This window comes from Lithohypha guttulata, assembly GCF_036872675.1.
Source record: "Lithohypha guttulata strain CCFEE 5908 chromosome Unknown scaffold_1, whole genome shotgun sequence".
In the NCBI taxonomy this organism is placed as follows: Eukaryota; Fungi; Ascomycota; class Eurotiomycetes; order Chaetothyriales; family Trichomeriaceae; genus Lithohypha; species Lithohypha guttulata.
The window spans coordinates 5,746,072-5,764,137 of NW_027042750.1; the positions used below are offsets into that span (position 1 = coordinate 5,746,072).

Here is an 18,066-nt window from a genome sequence, read left to right on the forward strand (position 1 = left end):
TTCTTTCCATTTTGTCATCCCTCGACTTTATGGGTTCCGCTTCACGGGTAACGATGGTCCCAAGCATCGTCCATGTCGATGGCTTCTAGAACCTCTTCGTGTGTCAGTTCTCCGCCGCGGTCGTTGTAATAGTCCAGGTAGGCGACTATGAGGATGGACATCACTATGAAGATCGGTAGGATGATCCAGCCTACTTGAGTCAGTGTTAGAGACATTTTGGTGCGGGTTCCGGTCTTAGGATTTTGCCGAGAGCTTCTTCGAGTCGTTGATCTTAGGTTTCTCAGTTCTCGCGCGTTTGGCATGTGCTGTGGTATGCTCTACAGTTCCCATTCAAGCAAGAGATGTGTGCTAATCTTGGTCATGCGGAACAGCCATGCTTGGAAGGTTTCAAGGACAATTGACAAACGCTGCCTACCACGGATAGTGTGTCATCACAATGACTACCTATTTCACAAAGCACTATTGAGTGAAGTCACATTGTCTCGTTCTTGCCTTTCTATACAGACAATCAGACGTTGTTACACTTCACAATGCTGCGTCATAATGATAGCGAATGTGGTCTTTGACTAGAGTCGGGTCGCGACAGGATCGCATGAGATGGCGGACCATTTATATACTCTGTTATCGAGGCACTTTGCCCACAACACATCACAAGAATAACAAATTAGAGCACAGGAAAGCACACATCATGAGTGGATATTACCGGACTGGTTCCGAGAACCATTCAACCCAAAACATGCATCAAACCCAAGACCAGGGTAACGTTTACCCTGATCCGCAAACATACAATCCTCAGCCCTATGTCAGTCAAGCATCTCCTGAACCTCCTCGGAATGCGTTCGACGACGCATTCGACGATTATTATGGCACGAACTTGCGACCAGCTGTACGGCAGCAAATTTCACTAGTTTTGAATGCCCCAGCCCAGACTTCTCTCCGTGAGACGCTGTTCGTCGGTGTTCCTGACAGGACAACATTGACACAAGCACATCCCAACCCCCAACTATACTGCACTCCGGCTGAACTATTTGTCCTTTCGCGCGTCCTGGAACGTGTCAACAACCGACAGAGCAACCAGGTATTCACGCCCCAGAGTCTGCAGCCGGAAGAGATCTACAACGCCATAATCGGCGAATCGACCGATGATGAATGTGAGTATATCCTAAGGACTGACGGTGAACCGTGGTCGTCCCCGCTTAACCGCTCACATGACATTCAGGGCTTCCAGAACCAGCAACTCCCTCAAGTTCAGAGCGAGACCTTACCTCAGCAACAGCCTCCAACTGCTCAATCAAGCTTGAGCAAATGCCAGCGAGATATTATGGTGAAGATTGTGCGCCGCTACAACAAAGCTCATCGCGACTGTCCTCTCGAGCTCGAACATATGACACTACAGCTTTGCGATCAGCTATACCAACAACAGGCTACCGCAAGGGAGAGGCAATTGATGGAGCAGGAGATACAACGACTCGCCGGTCAACCGGAAGTCAGCGAGCTTGGACTCCAGGCCGAACCCGAACCCGCACCCGCACCCGCACCCGCACCCGGACCTGAACCTGAACCTGAACCTGAACCTCCCAAGCCAGTTGTCCCTTTCGTAACGGCCACTAATGCCAACATGAAGGATCTGCTAGACGATCCGAAACACGCCCGACCAGACCGACGCAGGGCTTGTGCACCATGCCGGATTGAAAAACGATCCCCTTGTGATTACCTTGAGCAGCGAAAAAAAGGCCTGCCATGTTCACTGTGTTTAGAACGAGATGGCAAAGGTCTCTGTCCTCCATACAATTCTGGACTGTTTTGCCACAGAGATACACCCCAGGCATACATCGACTGGAAGACAGCACGTTTCGAGAGCAAAACCCCAGGACGATCAAAACCAGTCGAGGATGGCCACTTGGCTAGGCTGGTCAAACGCCAGAACCAGAAGGATCGAGAGGTGCGAAGCAAGATCGAACGTACCTACCACAAAGACGCACTTGACAACGAGAAAGGACCTCCTTCGGACGATGAAGGAGGCAACTCCCTGTGGATCGGACCCTAGAACAAAGCCAACCTTTTGAGAGCTGTAAGACCAGATGGCAGGCCGAGGTATGGTAAGCCAAGTATACAAGATGAGTTGTCCCTATCTATGGGTGTGCTAACACACCATCTAACTAGACATGCTAATCACAGAATAGAAAATATAGCTCCGCAACACAAAACGCTAGTGTGCACAAACGTTGTTGCCAACAATCGCCCTCCTGATTTGTTAGAGGCTGGTCAATGTCCTTTTCTGGTAAGTACTAATCCATGCGAAAGTGCTAAGCAATACATTTAGTAGTGCAGAAACCACGTCTCTTCTTTTCTTATTCTCCTTGTAAATAATATGAGGCAGAAACAAGCATGCATGTCTGAACGCCTAGTCGAAACACCCTATGGTGACTGCCCATGAATATAGTATTTGGTCTACCCAGTCAGCTTTCACTTACGAAGCATAATCTAAAGTCCCCATCATGAATCCTGTCGGGTCAATACTCATGACCTGCGTCCAGTCCCATTCATCCAAGCCCAATAGCATATCGTCCATGAATCCATCGTCTTGAGTGCCATTATTCATTGGTACAGTCGTTGTTGCAGTGGTTTCAGTATAGCTCAAGTTCCCGACGGCGTCGTTTATGTGGCTCGAAGCTGGCACTAGCAAACCCTCACCATTACTGTGAATGTTCTGATTTGGATCCTGTGTATAGACACCTGCACCCGTGGTTGCGCTTGTCGCTGGTTGGTGCATTTGCGCTCTCGTAACCCCGTCGATACGCTGCTTCCTACGCTGAGAACCTTCATTTATGGCGACAGATTCCGGACTTACACTCCGCTGATCACCATTGGTCATCGCCAGTCGGTCAGGCATAGGCAAAATCAATCTCTTTGCTCGTGGTAATTGTCCTCCCATCACATAACTATGCAATTTGAAAACTCTGTCTGCCGCCGCACGCGCAAAATGGCTACGAGGTACATCAGGATTCTGCTTACTATGCACAAATGAAAGTGCGGAGGAAATTATCCAGTACCCATGGAAGCCTTGTCCGAGATTGCGGACTCGATCGTCAAGCATGTTCACCACAGCTTCGACCATGTCTATTAGGTGTCGGTCTTCAGTGACGTGTAACATACCGGTGTTGTGGCTTGGGCTTGTAGCGACAACGAAGGAGTGTGCAAGGGAAAGCGCAGATCGGCCAAAGTCTTCGCGAATAAAGGCAAAAAAGCGACGCTGTATTGAGGAGAGTTGAAGTTCGGCAGGGACGGTGCATCTTCCCGTAGCGTCAGCTATACTGAGTTGGGGGTTATAGAGGAGGATGTTGGTGATGCAGGCATAGCGACGGCTGATGCGAGAGTGAAAGTGTGCTTGTTTGAATTCTCGATTCGTGGGAAAGGGTTGATGAAGGACGACGAGGTACTCTCTCAAAATGCACTGTGATAGGGTCAATGGCACAAGACTTCCAGGGGCAGAGATCAGAAGCGACGAAGGAGGAGCCAGCGTAGAGGCTGGGAGGTCGGATAAGGTGCTTTGATGTCGATGTTGTGGGCTGTTCTGGATCGCAGCCTCCCTCCATCCAGCTATCGGAATATCATCGAGCAATAGTCTGATCTTGTGGTCATACATGGTTATGGTGTCGTGATCTAGAGCGTTACGAATACTGTTGACCTTATAGAGAACCTCTACACGAAGCGGTAGAGACTCTGCAGCCCAAGCTAGATAGGATGATCGTGTAAAAGTACTACGTGGTTTGGGGTCCGGCAATGCGCTAGTGTTGGTGTTAAGGTCTTCATCGTCGATATTTGACGGCGGATTCGTGTCCCAATCCATAGAACCTATCGTTGGCGTCATGCCTCTATCGAGAGTTACTTGCAAGTCGATCTCAAGTGCTGTATACCACAATCTTCTTCGCATTTCACAATCGAATGTATTGACCCTATTGCATAGCAGAGTCGGCTCTCGATGCAGACCAGCAGCCATGAAACGTCGAACAAGAGCTCCACTGTCGGTCCAGAAACGTTTGACTTTGATACAATTAAGTGCTTTTGATAAGAACAGTTGAATGTGAAGTTGGTAGATCAATAAAGAAACATGTTTTTGACTCTGACACTCTAGCCAGTAATTGCAGACATTGATCCAATGGCTGGCGAGTTCACGCTTTGCTGAACTACGCCCAACAAAACCTTCTTCACCTCCTGGAACTATGCAACCCATCATAGACATGGCGACGAGTAGCTGCACTACAAATCCGGGGTTGGTGTCCTTGGGCGACCGCCAATATGCTTCGTAGTCCTTCAGAAGTGTGGGAACATGTACTATTCGGTATGTGGTTTCGACCGTGTCAAGGTAGTGGTGAAGGAGGCGATCAGCATATGATTTCTCAGGTACCATTGCTATAAGCGACTCAATGGATATGTCATATGGTTGCTTAGCAGCATGCTTCTCTCTCTGGCGTATCTTCGAAATGGAGTACTTCGCGTCTTGCAAACATGGTAGAGCAAGGAGTATCTCTTTGACGAATTTTGATAAATCTTCGAATTGCAGCAGAATCGAGAGCGTGTTGCTTGGTCCAAAGTATTTTGTCTTGAAGGACTTGCCTTGCAGGAGGACTTTCTCTTGATCGCCGATCGCATATTCGTCAGAGTATGGATTCCGCTCACCAGCAGCACCAGGGCCGACTGGGTTTAGTAGACCCAAGTTCATCTCTTTCGACGTCGGCTTACCACCAGCAGCGTAAACCCATGTCTCAAGCTCGATGAGTCGGTTGCGAAGCTGGGCATATCTGTAATCAGTAGGCGCTGTGCTTGAGTCAGTTGCGATTGGTCCGGAACGAGGTAAAACCTGAACTGGGGTAGGGCGGGCCACTGCCTCGACGCTCAGGATCGCGTTTGCATTGTTGTGAGCAGTACTCTCGTATTGCTCTGCTTCATCCCGCCAAGTATTATGACTGCTGGCTCTCGATCTTCTCGATCTCTCGGGATCAGATGAGGTGTGACCCTCAGATGGCGCATCGTGAGAGCCTGTATATGTAACGTAGGAACATTTGTTGCCATTACCACCTTTTTGGCAGCGAATGCAAGAAGGTAGGGTGCGATCGCACTTGACCTTTCTTCGACGACAATCAACACAGGAAAGAGCGATGCGACGCCGCTTCTGACCCATGGAGAGCGTCTTAGCTGGCTACACCAAGCTTCGGATCCGCGGACAGCTTCCACAGCAATTACGGATCAGCCTGGCAGATCGAGCCACTGGTCACTTCCTCACTTGGCACAACATCGGCACTAGGTCTGATCAGTCTCAATGCACCGAGCTTGAATTGAGACTGATGCAGATGGGGGGTTATGGGAGATGCAAAGATTGTTTTCTCAAGATACAGAAAAACTCACTTCTGTCTGTCTCATCTATTGACTCTCGAGCCTCAGATCTCTTCTGCTAGGTTGCTGCACAAAACGAAGAAGAATAACTCAAATTAGGCATCCCTCGTTTACCATGCGTGGTGGAGTTCTTAAGCGTTTCGTCGCGCAAATAAAGTTAGTTCCAGCCATCCCGCGTGTTCTGGTCCACAATCCTCGACAACGACGGTGTTATGAGAATAGGACTTTATCGAGCATCGCCACAAACAGTATCATGTTTACGTGCGCATCTAGCAAACATCACCCTTGAGGTGTGGGTGATACCTAGACATATGCTGTGAGCAAGGATGCGTGCAGCGTAGCAAAGGTGAAGCTTCTTAATTCGCCACTGTTGATACACACTGTCGAAGCTGCAACTCCCCAGCGTAATCAAGAGCAGAGATGTATTCCTTTATTAAGCTCGTTATACCTACGTGTTAAGAACTAAGAGATGAAACTGGCACTTCCCCACATGTCCAAGGTCACAGCCCACTAGCACTCTCGCCAGTTAGGGAGCTCAGACTACTCTGTAGTAAGCTTCAGAACATATCATCGGAACACTCTTCAGGCATTGCAAGAGGCAGTCAATCGAGGAACTATGAGAGCCTTGCGATTCCACGGCAAGGAGGACATCCGTCTGAACGACATTGCTATACCTAATATCACTCCTAGCCATGTCAGAATTCGTCCAGCATTCGTTGGCATCTATGGGACTGCTCCTCTTCTCTTATTGCCTCGAAGGTAAAATCTCGACTAACAATGCACTGAGATGTCCATGAGTATACACACGGAGCGACTTTGATTCCGAAATCAGCGCATATATTCACGAACTGCTCGGCTCCCTTGACGGTAGGCCATGAAATCAGCGGCGTAGTGGAAGAAGTTGGATCTGATGTTAGTGAGCTATAGGCTGGCGACCATGTGGCTATACAGCCTATCATCTCAGACAACACATGCTACGCGTGTAGACAAAATCGTCCCAACTACTGCACCAAGCACGGATTCTACGGTCTCAGTGGGCCTCCCTGTTTGCAGCCTTCTTCAAAACCTTGTGCTGAACAATGTGGTTGTTTAGGTGCTGATGGCGGTCTTGCGGACTACCTTGTCGTTACGGCTGGAAATGCTCGGAAACTGCCGCCACATATCCCTCTTGACGTCGCAGGTATGTTCACATTGCGAGTGTGCGTCGTAGTCGTTTGATCATAAGTCTTTGCAAAGCCCTTATCGAACCGCTTTCTATTGGATGGCATACTATTCGATGCAGTATCGCACAAGAGACCACTTCAGCATTGGTCATGGGTGCGGGACCAATCGGTCTCTGCGTAATACAGGCGTTGAAGGCCCACAACATCTCAAATATCATTGTCGCCGATACAAATCTAGTTCGCGAGGACGCTGCCACTCTAGCAGGAGCACACCACTTCATTAACCCCTCCACGGACGACCTAGCGGAGACTTGCGGTTGGCTCTGTATCGACAGTAATGGTGTGCATGTCGCTTATGATACTGCAGGCAAGCAAGTAACACTCGACCAATGTGTTGCGGCTTTATCTGCAGGTGGACTGCTAGTCAACGTTGCCATATAGGGTGGGTCAGCAACTATCATGCCCAATGCATTCACTCTTGCTGGGAAGCGATATATGGGTAGCGCAGTATACGCCCGAGAAGACTTTGATTCGGTCATTGAAGGTGTTGCACTAGGTCAGCCATTCTTTGGTTACGTCTTTCGTGGGAAAATAACTAATACTTGGTTCACCAGGTTTTCTAAATCCCGCATTCATGATAACGTCCAAGATAGCACTCTCGGAAGTGGTATCACGCGGCATCTTGAAGCTCATACAAAACCCGACTTCGGACCTGAAGATCTTGGTTGACTTATCAAGAGATGATTAAGTGCGAGACAAGCGATATATGTTCTTGCGGTTCACACCTGCTATGACCCAATCGTTGGGGAAGGATCAGCTGCTGAGCTTGCACGCCGCGACTCGAGAACATTCATGGCAGCCTCGGCTTCTAGCCCAGATGCGCGTTGACCAGCACGTCAATTACTTCACTTTTAATGTGGTAGAACAGCTGTACGTAAGCAGGCCGCTCAGGGTTCTGGCGTAGGTCGAGTACATCAGCGCCTGTGCATTCAATGAAAGAGGAACGGGGTCTACTGCCTGTCATTTAGTCGTCGATCTCGACTTGTACCTGACCATTTCATCTGACCCTTGAGGCGCTTGAGGCCAAAAACGAGCGTCATTGACTGCTTTCGCGCTGGCACCCTCCGTACAGTTCTGTCGCGGCTCACGGGCCAGATTCAGTGTTGCAAGAAGCAATGATGTCCAGCTTACAACCGTGCACTCATTCTGTCTGCTTCAAAGCGAGTTTTATGAGCTTCAGCAAGATCGTTGGATGCCTCGGCGTCCCAGCCTGCGATCAAGTCCTCAACGACATTGGTTTCGTCCTGCCCCCAAACGATATTGCCGTCATGAACCCAATCACCACTGTCACTCTGCCTGAGGACTCGATATGTCGGTACACCACAGATACCAAGTGCTTTGGCCTCTATCGTCGCTGCACGCAGTTTGGCTTTGAACTCGGCGGAATTTGCTCTTACGATCAACTCAGTACCATTATAGCCACATTGGTCCAAGACTTGACTGAGCACAGTTTCGTCGCTCACGTTTGCATTGTCTTCCCAGCAAGCGCGATACAGGAGTGGCACAATTGACGGCTCAACCATCGCCACTCGCAGCACGGTTGGTGTACGAATCGGGAATATGTCGGCCCAATAGAAGTCGATGTTCTTGTCCGGGCGGCCTTCTTGCATGTTAACAGCGTTCCAATAATGTGTCCAATCCGCGTGATCTTGTCGAGACCAAGCAGCTTTTGTGGGGGACACAGCACTTCCGGGCAGATTTGGTGCACCTATTTCACGAAAAAGTATTCCAAGAAGGAAAGGCTTCATGACAATTTCGAGCTCCGGTCCAAAAGTCCTCTGCAGACGTGCTAGTTGCGTCCACCCCAGAAAAGCCCAAGGACTGCTAAAATCGTACCAGAATTCAAGCTTAACTCTTCCCGCGATCTTGTTATTGGCTACACATCGTGGCATGAGGCTTCTCAAACCTGTAACATGACACCAGTCTTGAGCCTTCTGTAAAGCTATCAAGGTGGCCTCCACGAAATGCATGCGGTCTTGGCCCCAGAAGAATCTGCCTTTTGACTTTGTCCCGTTTGTGTCAGTCCATTCTGCATCTGGAATCCAGAATCCGGGAACACCGAAAGCACCTCTGCCAATACTTTCAGCCGTCGCGTCCTCTAGCTCCTTGCGTGCCTGAGGACCAGCAAAAGTGGTCTGGGAAATTCGATGCGAAGCCTCAATGCCGCTGGATTGCACGATCTTGAGTAATTCCTTGTCGTCACTGACATCGCGACCATCCACCCAATACGCCTTGAACAAAAGCTTAGTCAGAACTCTCCTATCTTCGTCATCAACCGCATAGAGCAATCTTAAGGCATTAACTGTCTTTCGTGGATGGTGTGGAGGTGGGTTGTAGGCGATCTGATAACGTCGAAGCGTTCGTTGCATAGATTTACCTGTCACCGCACGCTTAGTCGGATTAAACACGTCGCTTGCACTGCCTCCAGCACCTTGTGGTGCTGCAGTGGCGCGATAAATGGCCCCAAGAAGTACAGGGCGCCATATCAATGATGCGCCGCATCGTTCAGCAAGAGCCTCGACGCGTGTTGAGGCGATGTAGGCGAACGGGCAGGATATCTAGTCAGCATGTCAGTATGAGGCTGAGAGTAAGATGACCAATACCGACATCATAATTGAATTCAAGTACAGGAGCAACCATTACGCTGGAGTTGCAAGCTCCTGAGAGAGCGAGCTTGCAAACGGCAGGCTTTCTGTTTTCGTCGGAGCTTGTGTGATGTGAACGAGGTACGTATACAGGCTTTTAACCCACGGCTTTGCATCCAAGATTGAGGTGGCAGTTCGACATACCACTACATGTTGCCGTCAATTATGTTTTGTGGAGGTTCTACACGAGAAGCTGGAGCCGAGGTTGATCGTCTGGATCTCCCAAGACTCTCTGGGTAGCGGTAAGTCGTTGTAGAGAATCTTTGTCTACGTTGATGGGACTTCGTGTCTCATGCACGAACCACATGTTCGAGATGAGCTATGTGCAGTGTTGTGTCCAACATGTTTGAACAGTAGTGATGGTTATACTCCGTCTCATGGCAGTGAAGTATACAAGGTGGATACGACAGCTTGCCGGAACCGCAAAGAGCTTCGACAATGTGATTCGCACCAGCCACGTCCCGGCCAGAAAAGGTTTCGAGGCCACACCCACAATCTTGCTGTGGTAACCCGACACTTTTGCTGACTGGGACGTAATCAGGATAGTCTCTCCGAACGAGCTGCCAATCTTATAGCAGAGTAGACGTGAAAGTGTAAAAAACCAATGTCCTCAGATGAATATACGCTGGAAATTGCAAGCATGGTAAACATGGGTAGATCACGTGAAACAATAGTGATTTAGCTCATTTATCAGATGAAAGAGTTGCGTTCTATGAGAAGATCTAGAACGGTCAAAGTCGGTGACTTCGCCAAAAAAGTAACGCATGAGTAGAGACGTGATGGCTCCTAGATGCATCGTCATTTCGCTGTAATGGAAGGAGAAAGTCTGAAGATCTGATGCGCAAAATATGCCTAGTCCATTGGTGTCCGTGATAAATGATGTTCCAGTCTCATTGCCACAGCTAAGCACACTCGTTGTCCTGACCGGTTCGTGTTAGAGCCACACCTCATCTACATTGCACTATTGTCGCAATTCTCGCGGCGGTACGCGAAGGTATAGATCGCTCTCCGTAGCGGTGTCCAGAAATTGAGGTAGATGAGGCCATTGTGGTGCCGATGCCTTTACCTCTTTGTCAGGTTGTGCGCGATTTGCCACAGTATTCTCGTCTTCTTTCGCAAGGACAGCAGCAACCGCAAGGGCTGTAAGTGATGCCTCCTCACGAAGCCTTCCCATAACAATGGCTTTCCTTCCAGGCTGGTCTGCATATCGCTCCTCGATGTATCGCCATGCCCATTCCAGATCCTCTTCATCGACGGGACGTATGCAACCTCTGAGCAGGTTCTGTGCTAATCTTTCCTGTTCCATATGGTACCTCCACTGTCTCCTCTCCCATTCCTGTCTGTTAGTCTCCTCCGCTTGGGCAATTGATGGAAGGTCTGTCGCAACTACAGGAGCAGTACCCCTTCCCATTCGATACCAGTGGAGCTCGGCGTATATCTGCACGTGCTCTCTTAGAGTCATTTCGGGGTCAGTGTCAAATTTGCCTGCTTCGAATGTGGGTCTGTCTAGATCATATGGACCATTGATAATTCCGTGATTCACCGGGAGGTCAACGAGCGAGAGCGTCCAAGTGTCGATCCGTTCTCTCTTCACCCTGATCAGACTTTGGGGATGTTGACTGTATACCTCCTGGGCTTGAGTATGGGTCGTCAGGTTCTTGATTGTGAGCATTTGCTGCTGGGGCTGTGCATGGAGAATTTGGCTTTGAGAGAACATGTTATGTATGTAGACAAAGCAAACTAAGTTTCAACTGCTCGCAATATATTTCGGCAATCATTTCAGGTCATGCGGGCTTGAGGTCGATGGTCGAGTAGTGACCTCGACTGTGACTATGCGGCGCAGTAGTGCAGTCATGACCGTGTCAGAACGCGTCACTGTGAGCGAGGCCATGGCGTTGTCGGGTCGGCACACTAAGCAGTCACTGTGTTTGACAACCAACGCAACGGAACAAGGGCTTCATTGCTCCTTGGTAGACAGGGGTCACCTTCCATTGTGCGTGTAGCTCAGTGCCACGTGGCGGTCAGCAAAGACGTTCCCCCTATAGCTGTAGATTGCATCAAAATGAGCGGCCGCTTTTGCTGTCCAGGACGTGAGTGCATTGTACTTTGTGTCAATTCGATTGTGTGGCGTTGTGAAAGGATGACGAGGATGAAACGAATTGATACAGGAAGAGAAGGATCTGAAAACATATCGGAGTAGCACATAAGCCTGGCCATCCCCTGAGTTGTATCGTGATGGAGTCCCAATTGTAACCCATCACTATCTGAAGACATGTCCCCTTAGTGGTGGTTGATGACGATTGAGCTTCTCCTCCTTTCGACCTCTTCCTGCGCTGCAGGTGGACCTACATAGTTCTTGATGCCCCAAACGAAATACCAGATAGCCGAAACAGCTACACCACCAACAAAGACAGCGGAAGCGTAATTCATGCCAGTAGCTGGTACAGGCAGGTACGATGGCATCGAAAAGAGAGGTGTCACGAGAAGAGTCCAGGCTGCACGGACAGTTAGTGAATGTGGTTACAAGATCATAACTGCTAAACTTACCGACTGCAACAAAATTGCAAAAGTAGCCGAATGCTCCAAAATCGTAAACACCATTCTTCAAAGCCTTACGGCGTCCGATGAGAGACACAATGATCGGCATCACATATGCAATTGTCAAAAAGATGACACCAGCACCACTGAAACCATTGAAGGCAGCCGTCGAACCGAAGTAGATCAGACCGAGTAAGATCTCGCATACCATGCACAACATCATGGCATTGAGTGGAACATCCAGTTTGTGATTGACCTGCTTCCAGAGTTGGTATCCTGGAATAGCACCGTCACGTGAGAACGCCCATACACATCGTGATGAGGCAGTTGTGCATCCCACACCACAAAGGATGCCTAATACCATGATAGGAACACATAGAGCGAAGGCGCCACCCTGGCTTCCAACAGCTTGAGCGATAATGTACGGGAAGGGCTGAGCCAGGAGGATGAGGTCCTCAATTGCTGGCAAGACGAAGCAGAGTGGAACTAGGAAAATAAAGCCACAAATCATGTTGAGGACGACAGTGCCGACCATGGCTTTAGGCACCTGAGTCGCTGGTTGTCGGACTTCTTCGCACATACTAGATTCGAACATTAGCACATTGCCATCGACCACGAAACCATTCGTGATGAAAGATGTCAATTGGCTATCACGACATACCTCAAGATCATGCCAGTTGCGGATGTGGCGTAAGCCGCATGAAGCAGGCCGATGAAGAAAGACCAGCCGGGAACCCAACCTGACGAGGCAGTAAAATTGCCGAGAGCATAAGACGCGTTGTGGCGACCATTTCGTGCGACAACCAGGATGGTGATAATAATAGCGAAGACCCCGGCAAAGGTCCAGAAGATAGCGAAAGTCTGCTGAAAGTTAGTGCCTGGGTACTGAAAGAACAAGAACATGAGAGAGATGAAGCTTTTGTGAAGGTAGCACAAAAGTGTGAAACAATGAATTTTGGAGCGTAGAAAGTTCTTGACATACATCCAAGAGAGGAAGCCACTTGTTGCCGAGGGCAGATATTGCGTTACACAAGAGCGTGATTGCAACAAACAGGAGCCACGTTTGCCATGTGGTAGCGGTCCAGATACCAACTCCGTCAGCATCCGTGAAGATATTGACGCAGCCGATGAAGAAAAGCGTCGTGCCAAAGTTGACAGAGAGTGTAATCGTCATATTGCCGAGGGAATAAGCCCAACCGCAAATCCATGCGGTAATGTTGCGGTATTTTGGCGAGCTGAGCATGTATGTTTGATAGTAGACACCGCCAGCTGTAGGGTACACACTTGTGATCTCACCAAGCGAGATGGCAACACAGAGGATAATCAGGCAGACAGCAACCCAGCCCCAGATTACAGCAACGGGGCCGCCACCAATGAGTGGATAATAAAGGGTGGTCGCAAGGCCGTATGGGACTGAGGCAAGGACGAAGGACATGAAAGCGACCTGTAGTGTTGACCTGGATCGAACCAGCTCGGCTTGGTAGCCAAGTACAGCCAGCATGTCGTCAGCCGAACCTCTTCGGCCATTGATGAGGACATCATCGCCGCTGATACCGCCATGTTTTTCACCCAAGCTATTGGGTGACTCTTTTGATATTCTGCGCGACATCTTGCTTCAAAATACTACAACACCAAGGTGAGCAGAAGTGGACGAATGTTGGGCTGGGAGCGCAGAGGTTGGAATGCTGCAAGAATCGCGGCACGACTGGGAATGTTGCTGTGGCTGTTGTTGGTCGCTGTGGACGATTGTTCGGCTATAGTTGGTGCTTTGGATGATGCGATTGAGCTGAACAAATATGGTGGATGGTATCGCGCGGGGTTCAAACTCTGAATGAGCTATCGATGCTTGGTGGTGTTCTGGACATACACAACGCTGCATATGAAAACGAAGACTGATGGTCAGAAAGTCGACTGAATTCTCGCAGCTAAATGTACAAGTACAGGGTCGAGTCGCAGGAAAGCAAGCTGAAAAGCACTTTGCGGCGGACCGGCATATGTAGGAGAATAAGCAACGAGCACCAATTTTGCAGCGATGGTCGTATCTTTCTACCTCTCACAATCAAGCATCACGACTGGAGCTGTGCGGATCACGATTGCTGGAATTAAATCCACACCTGTCCACTGAATCCACAGAACGTACCTCTCAACTCAAACTATGATGAGCCGAGAACATCGTTTTGAGATCACACCTGTCGAATCATGTTCTCATCGCAAGCTTGTCCGGAAGAGGTCGTTAGAGCCGTATTAGGGCACCGAAGAGCCCCTTGGCATCGATAAATGCTGATTTCTTCTCTGCACAGTGTGTCCACTACGTCAGGCCTGGCAGATTATAGGTCAATGATAGCTTGCAGCTACGATAAGCTGGGCTTAGCCAGTGATTCGATGCGACACAGAACACGAATGTTCGCAAACTATGTTGGTTTGCATCATGCATCAAAGCTCTCAATTTTCCTGCTTGGATTGACACAGATTAGGACACTGTGAACTTGCCTCGTGATACACGTAGTTCTATCGCAGAGACGAGGTAGCGCGCTTGGTAGGATCAAGCACAAAGATGAATGGTGCACGGGTGGATCGAAGCTCGGTGCGACGTGCTGACACCCTGGACACCCTGATAATGGCGCTTTATCGGCACAAATCCATCACTAATGCATCAAGCCAGACTTGCTGCAGTACAACGTAATTAATGGACTGGGTTCGGCTGCTTGATTTGCCGCGCACGAGACGTCAGGGTTGCAATCTGACTTTACCATGCAAGCCACATGTGTGCCATGTGCTAGAATCTCCGCAGTAACGTTACGAGAGCAAAGCTCACACGACATTATAGAATGTTAGTCGAAGGTCGGAGGTCAAATGTCTTTGGTCAGTGCGACCATTGGAATGGGATCCTCCTCGTGGTTCCACCGTCCTATTCAGAACAGTCTTTGACCAGTTGGCGGCTGTATACTGTATTCGGGGAGGTGAAGTCGAGTGGTCATGCGTTGGACTCGTGCTCGATCGCAAACGATCTGTGGTGGTTAAGCACTTCAATTCATACATTGTTGTATGACTTGAGTCAAATATCGATTCAGGATAACCTAGGCTTACACAATTCTGATACTGGAAACTCTACAGGACTCGTCTCAGTAAAGACTTCCCTTGTTGTGATCAATCCGTGTCCGCTGCTCTTGAAAGTATGTTGCGGTCTTCAGTCGGTTGCTCGTTGCCATGAGTGGCCTTTGATACTCTCTGCGCATTAGCCTGCCTTTGAAAACCACCTTCCTCCCTATCCTCGCCAACCTCAGGCCACAAAATCTGCTTCTGGTGCACAGCTCGTATCATCATGGTGACGACAAAAATCCACATCGCAACCAGCAAACCAGCCATAACACATCCGATTATCTCCAGTGGACGGATTCCAAATGCGTCGGCTATTCTGAAAGTAGCGGTGGTTAAGGCGGTTTGGGGAAAGATGTAGCTGTACCATGTCATTGCAAATGGTATCTTCTTCTTCTGAATGTCTATCTTGTGGAGAGCACGCGCATCCTTCTCCAGGTCGCCCTGCCGGTGATTGTGGCGAGTGTATAGAGGTGCAATGTTGCTGATAGCACTAACAAAGAAGAACCAGAGAGCCAGGCCCCACAGCCAGAGACACATCCAATTTCCAACGAGTCTCAGGACCTGCGCGGCGAGTATTGCAGGCATTTCCATAAACACGTCTTGGTTCTAGCACTTCATGTCAGCTCAATGTGAGGAGATTTCACGGCCAGCCTTGACACTTACTGTAGCAATGGCCTTGGCAAGATTTGCGGCCATACCTATTGTTCCACTACACGTGAAGGCTGCTGGTCCAACGGAAACAAACATTCCAGGTCGCGATGGATCAGCAGGCAACTTCTGCGTCATCAACCTATACACAAATGCTGCGTAGATGGTGAGGCTGACCAAAAATCCAATACCTTGCACAGTGAACCCACCTACAATGACTTCGAGAGTGCGTGAGGGCGACTGCAGTTTAGTCGCAAGATTAGCAGCATGTGGCCCGATTATCAGCAAAGGATATGCTGGAAAGATCCAGATGGGTGTCATCTGTGCTATCGTGAACGTGAGACTTGACCAAAGGATCATATAGATTGCGATTGACAGTGTAATCGCGAGTGCCACGTTGAACCAGAAAAGGACCCACACAACTTCACTCAACCACGGCCCAGTCCTGTCGGCCCCATATTCGATAATCGTGATGCAAATGGTGCCAAACGAGACGGCAAATGCAGGCACGAAGAGACTCTCAGTTGGATGCACCAAAGATGCATGAAAGGTTGCTGGATAGCTGATGAAACGTGTCAGCATCATGGCCCAGATACCAATGTACAGAACAAGATTGAGAAAGAAGAAAAACAGGCCGATGTAGTAAAGCCATGGCGCATCACATGGTACAGTGTGTAGTACGTTAGCAAGCCCACCAGTAGCCATCGTGATAGTGAAGTAGGCCCATGTTATGTGTTTGATTCTTTCCTTCCATGGTAGATCTTTTGGTAGGATCGTGTCAGATGTGTCTTGGTGTCTGCCAATCGAGGTGTGATGATGGTCACGTCTGTGGGATCGTCCGACGTGCTGTTCGTAGCATTCATGCTGCGAGGTAAAACTAGTGCCTGTATCACAATTGAAGGACGGCTGTCGTGGACCAGGTTGATAGCGATCTTTCTCAATAGCGAAGGTCTTGAGACTATCCTCACGGCATCCTCGTGCACGAAGCGACGAGAACGAATCGCTGCTCATTTTGCTGATTTAGCTAAGTGTTGTTTGTCATGTTTGTCAGCTGGGCAGAAATCAACAACGCGCGCGACACCATCACTTGTGTCTCACTCATACCATCAGTATTATGGAAGGAGCGAATGCAAGTTCAAATCCATCGCTGTTGCACAAAGAACAAGAAAATCTCCCCATGTTTACCAACCAGAAAGAAAGACAAAAGGCAATTCAGATACAGGTAAGGGCATGATAAGCCCTAATTAGGATGCTCGGCACGTAACCTTTCCGCCAAGCAAGCTATCCTCATAGGTCCGAAAGCTTTTGTTGGTGTCGCAATACTTCAGCGGTCTGAGTGAGTTTGCAGACGAACAACTGATTCCTATTGCCCGATTAAACAATCGCTTGCTGTCAACGGATCGGATTGCGAACCACCATTGATCCACTGAATATCGGCATGTATGATCCGAGACCTCAGAAATTGCAATACCGATAAAGAGGACAGAAATAACAGAGTACATATACATGCGTGTACGAATATGTCAAGCTAAATCGCACACAAATAATTCCCTCGAATCGGGCACGTGGTCTAGGGGTAGTACGTTAATTCTTCTTGCCATGGTGATCCATATTCTGACTTGCCTTGCAGTGATTTTCGCTTCGCATCCTGCTCTTGGTGAGCTTCAGTGCCTTGTGAAAGGTCGCGGGTTCAATTCCCGTCGTGTCGTGAGTGTCTTCGCACAGCGTGTGGGCCGAATTGTGACTGACTGTAATATAGCAATTGAAGATAAACGTTAATTTTCTTTTTGGGCTTATTTCCCCACAGCGTTCTGCCTCTTCTCTAAACAACCCATAATACAATACCCGCTGTGTGCAACAGCTATACATAGCTTGGGCTCTTGTGCAATTATACGTCCACTTCAAAAGGCGCCTGCTAGAAACAGAGAACATCCAGGCGCGTATTCGTATCAACCTTCGAAGCGAGCAGCCAAGGACGCATTAATGTCGTTTAACAACTTTCCAACTTGCGTAAGCTTACGGTGCTTGTCAACATGCTTTACACGACACAAACGCCATTGTGTTCTATACACATGCGCATCGAAAGTGTTCAGTTGGAATAGGTTGCAATCTAAGAGCTTTGGAGAACAGGAAGAGAAAGTGATCAAACTATGGATCCTCGCTATTTTCCGCCACCAAACCGACCCCGAGTACCAGGCGAACCTGGCCTAATCATTCTATCTGCCTATGGCATCTGCACCGGTACCCTTCTTGTACCTCGCGCTTTCCCTTTTCGCCGCTACCTGCCCGTTCCACCTATCCTCTATCTACTGTACTATACACGCTCCCATAGAGTTGCGAACATTGGCGAGGACTACATCTATGCGATACAGCTCGCTTGGCTCCTGATGCGCTGGACAGACCTAGTCATCTGCCATGACGTTGATAAGGATACAAGACGTGTCAAGGACGACGGCAAGCTCGAGACAGTGGAATACGTAAGTGGATTAACGTTTTGGGAAAGGCTAACCAGGAGTCTG

The 18,066-nt window shown here is 49.1% G+C and overlaps 6 protein-coding genes and 1 non-coding gene across 7 annotated transcripts; 2 read left to right on the forward strand and 5 right to left on the reverse strand.

Moving 5' to 3' along the window:
* Positions 1 to 688: 688 nt before the first annotated feature.
* On the forward strand, positions 689 to 2,047 carry LTR64_002108 (uncharacterized protein; the record flags this gene model as incomplete). Its single annotated transcript, XM_064896482.1, has 1 exon — positions 689 to 2,047. The coding sequence occupies one exon, from the start codon at positions 689 to 691 to the stop codon at positions 2,045 to 2,047; it is 1,359 nt and encodes a 452-aa protein (XP_064759169.1).
* Positions 2,048 to 2,470: 423 nt separating this feature from the next.
* LTR64_002109 (uncharacterized protein) lies at positions 2,471 to 5,182 on the reverse strand (the record flags this gene model as incomplete). Its single annotated transcript, XM_064896483.1, has 1 exon — positions 2,471 to 5,182. The coding sequence occupies one exon, from the start codon at positions 5,180 to 5,182 to the stop codon at positions 2,471 to 2,473; it is 2,712 nt and encodes a 903-aa protein (XP_064759170.1).
* A 2,562-nt stretch (positions 5,183 to 7,744) lies between these two features.
* Positions 7,745 to 9,257, reverse strand: LTR64_002110 (uncharacterized protein; the record flags this gene model as incomplete). The annotated part of the gene is made up of 2 exons (XM_064896484.1): positions 7,745 to 9,175; positions 9,225 to 9,257. The coding sequence occupies 2 exons, from the start codon at positions 9,255 to 9,257 to the stop codon at positions 7,745 to 7,747; spliced, it is 1,464 nt and encodes a 487-aa protein (XP_064759171.1).
* A 966-nt stretch (positions 9,258 to 10,223) lies between these two features.
* LTR64_002111 (uncharacterized protein) lies at positions 10,224 to 10,979 on the reverse strand (the record flags this gene model as incomplete). The annotated part of the gene is made up of 1 exon (XM_064896485.1): positions 10,224 to 10,979. One exon carries the CDS (start codon positions 10,977 to 10,979, stop codon positions 10,224 to 10,226), a length of 756 nt encoding a protein of 251 aa, XP_064759172.1.
* Positions 10,980 to 11,542: 563 nt separating this feature from the next.
* LTR64_002112 (uncharacterized protein) lies at positions 11,543 to 13,409 on the reverse strand (the record flags this gene model as incomplete). The annotated part of the gene is made up of 4 exons (XM_064896486.1): positions 11,543 to 11,757; positions 11,810 to 12,381; positions 12,462 to 12,661; positions 12,783 to 13,409. 4 exons carry the CDS (start codon positions 13,407 to 13,409, stop codon positions 11,543 to 11,545), a joined length of 1,614 nt encoding a protein of 537 aa, XP_064759173.1.
* Positions 13,410 to 14,947: 1,538 nt separating this feature from the next.
* LTR64_002113 (uncharacterized protein) lies at positions 14,948 to 16,252 on the reverse strand (the record flags this gene model as incomplete). The annotated part of the gene is made up of 2 exons (XM_064896487.1): positions 14,948 to 15,505; positions 15,563 to 16,252. 2 exons carry the CDS (start codon positions 16,250 to 16,252, stop codon positions 14,948 to 14,950), a joined length of 1,248 nt encoding a protein of 415 aa, XP_064759174.1.
* Positions 16,253 to 17,106: 854 nt separating this feature from the next.
* LTR64_002114 lies at positions 17,107 to 17,256 on the forward strand. The gene is made up of 2 exons: positions 17,107 to 17,143; positions 17,220 to 17,256. It is a non-coding gene; the product is annotated as a tRNA-Arg (tRNA).
* The last annotated feature ends 810 nt before the right edge of the window (positions 17,257 to 18,066 follow it).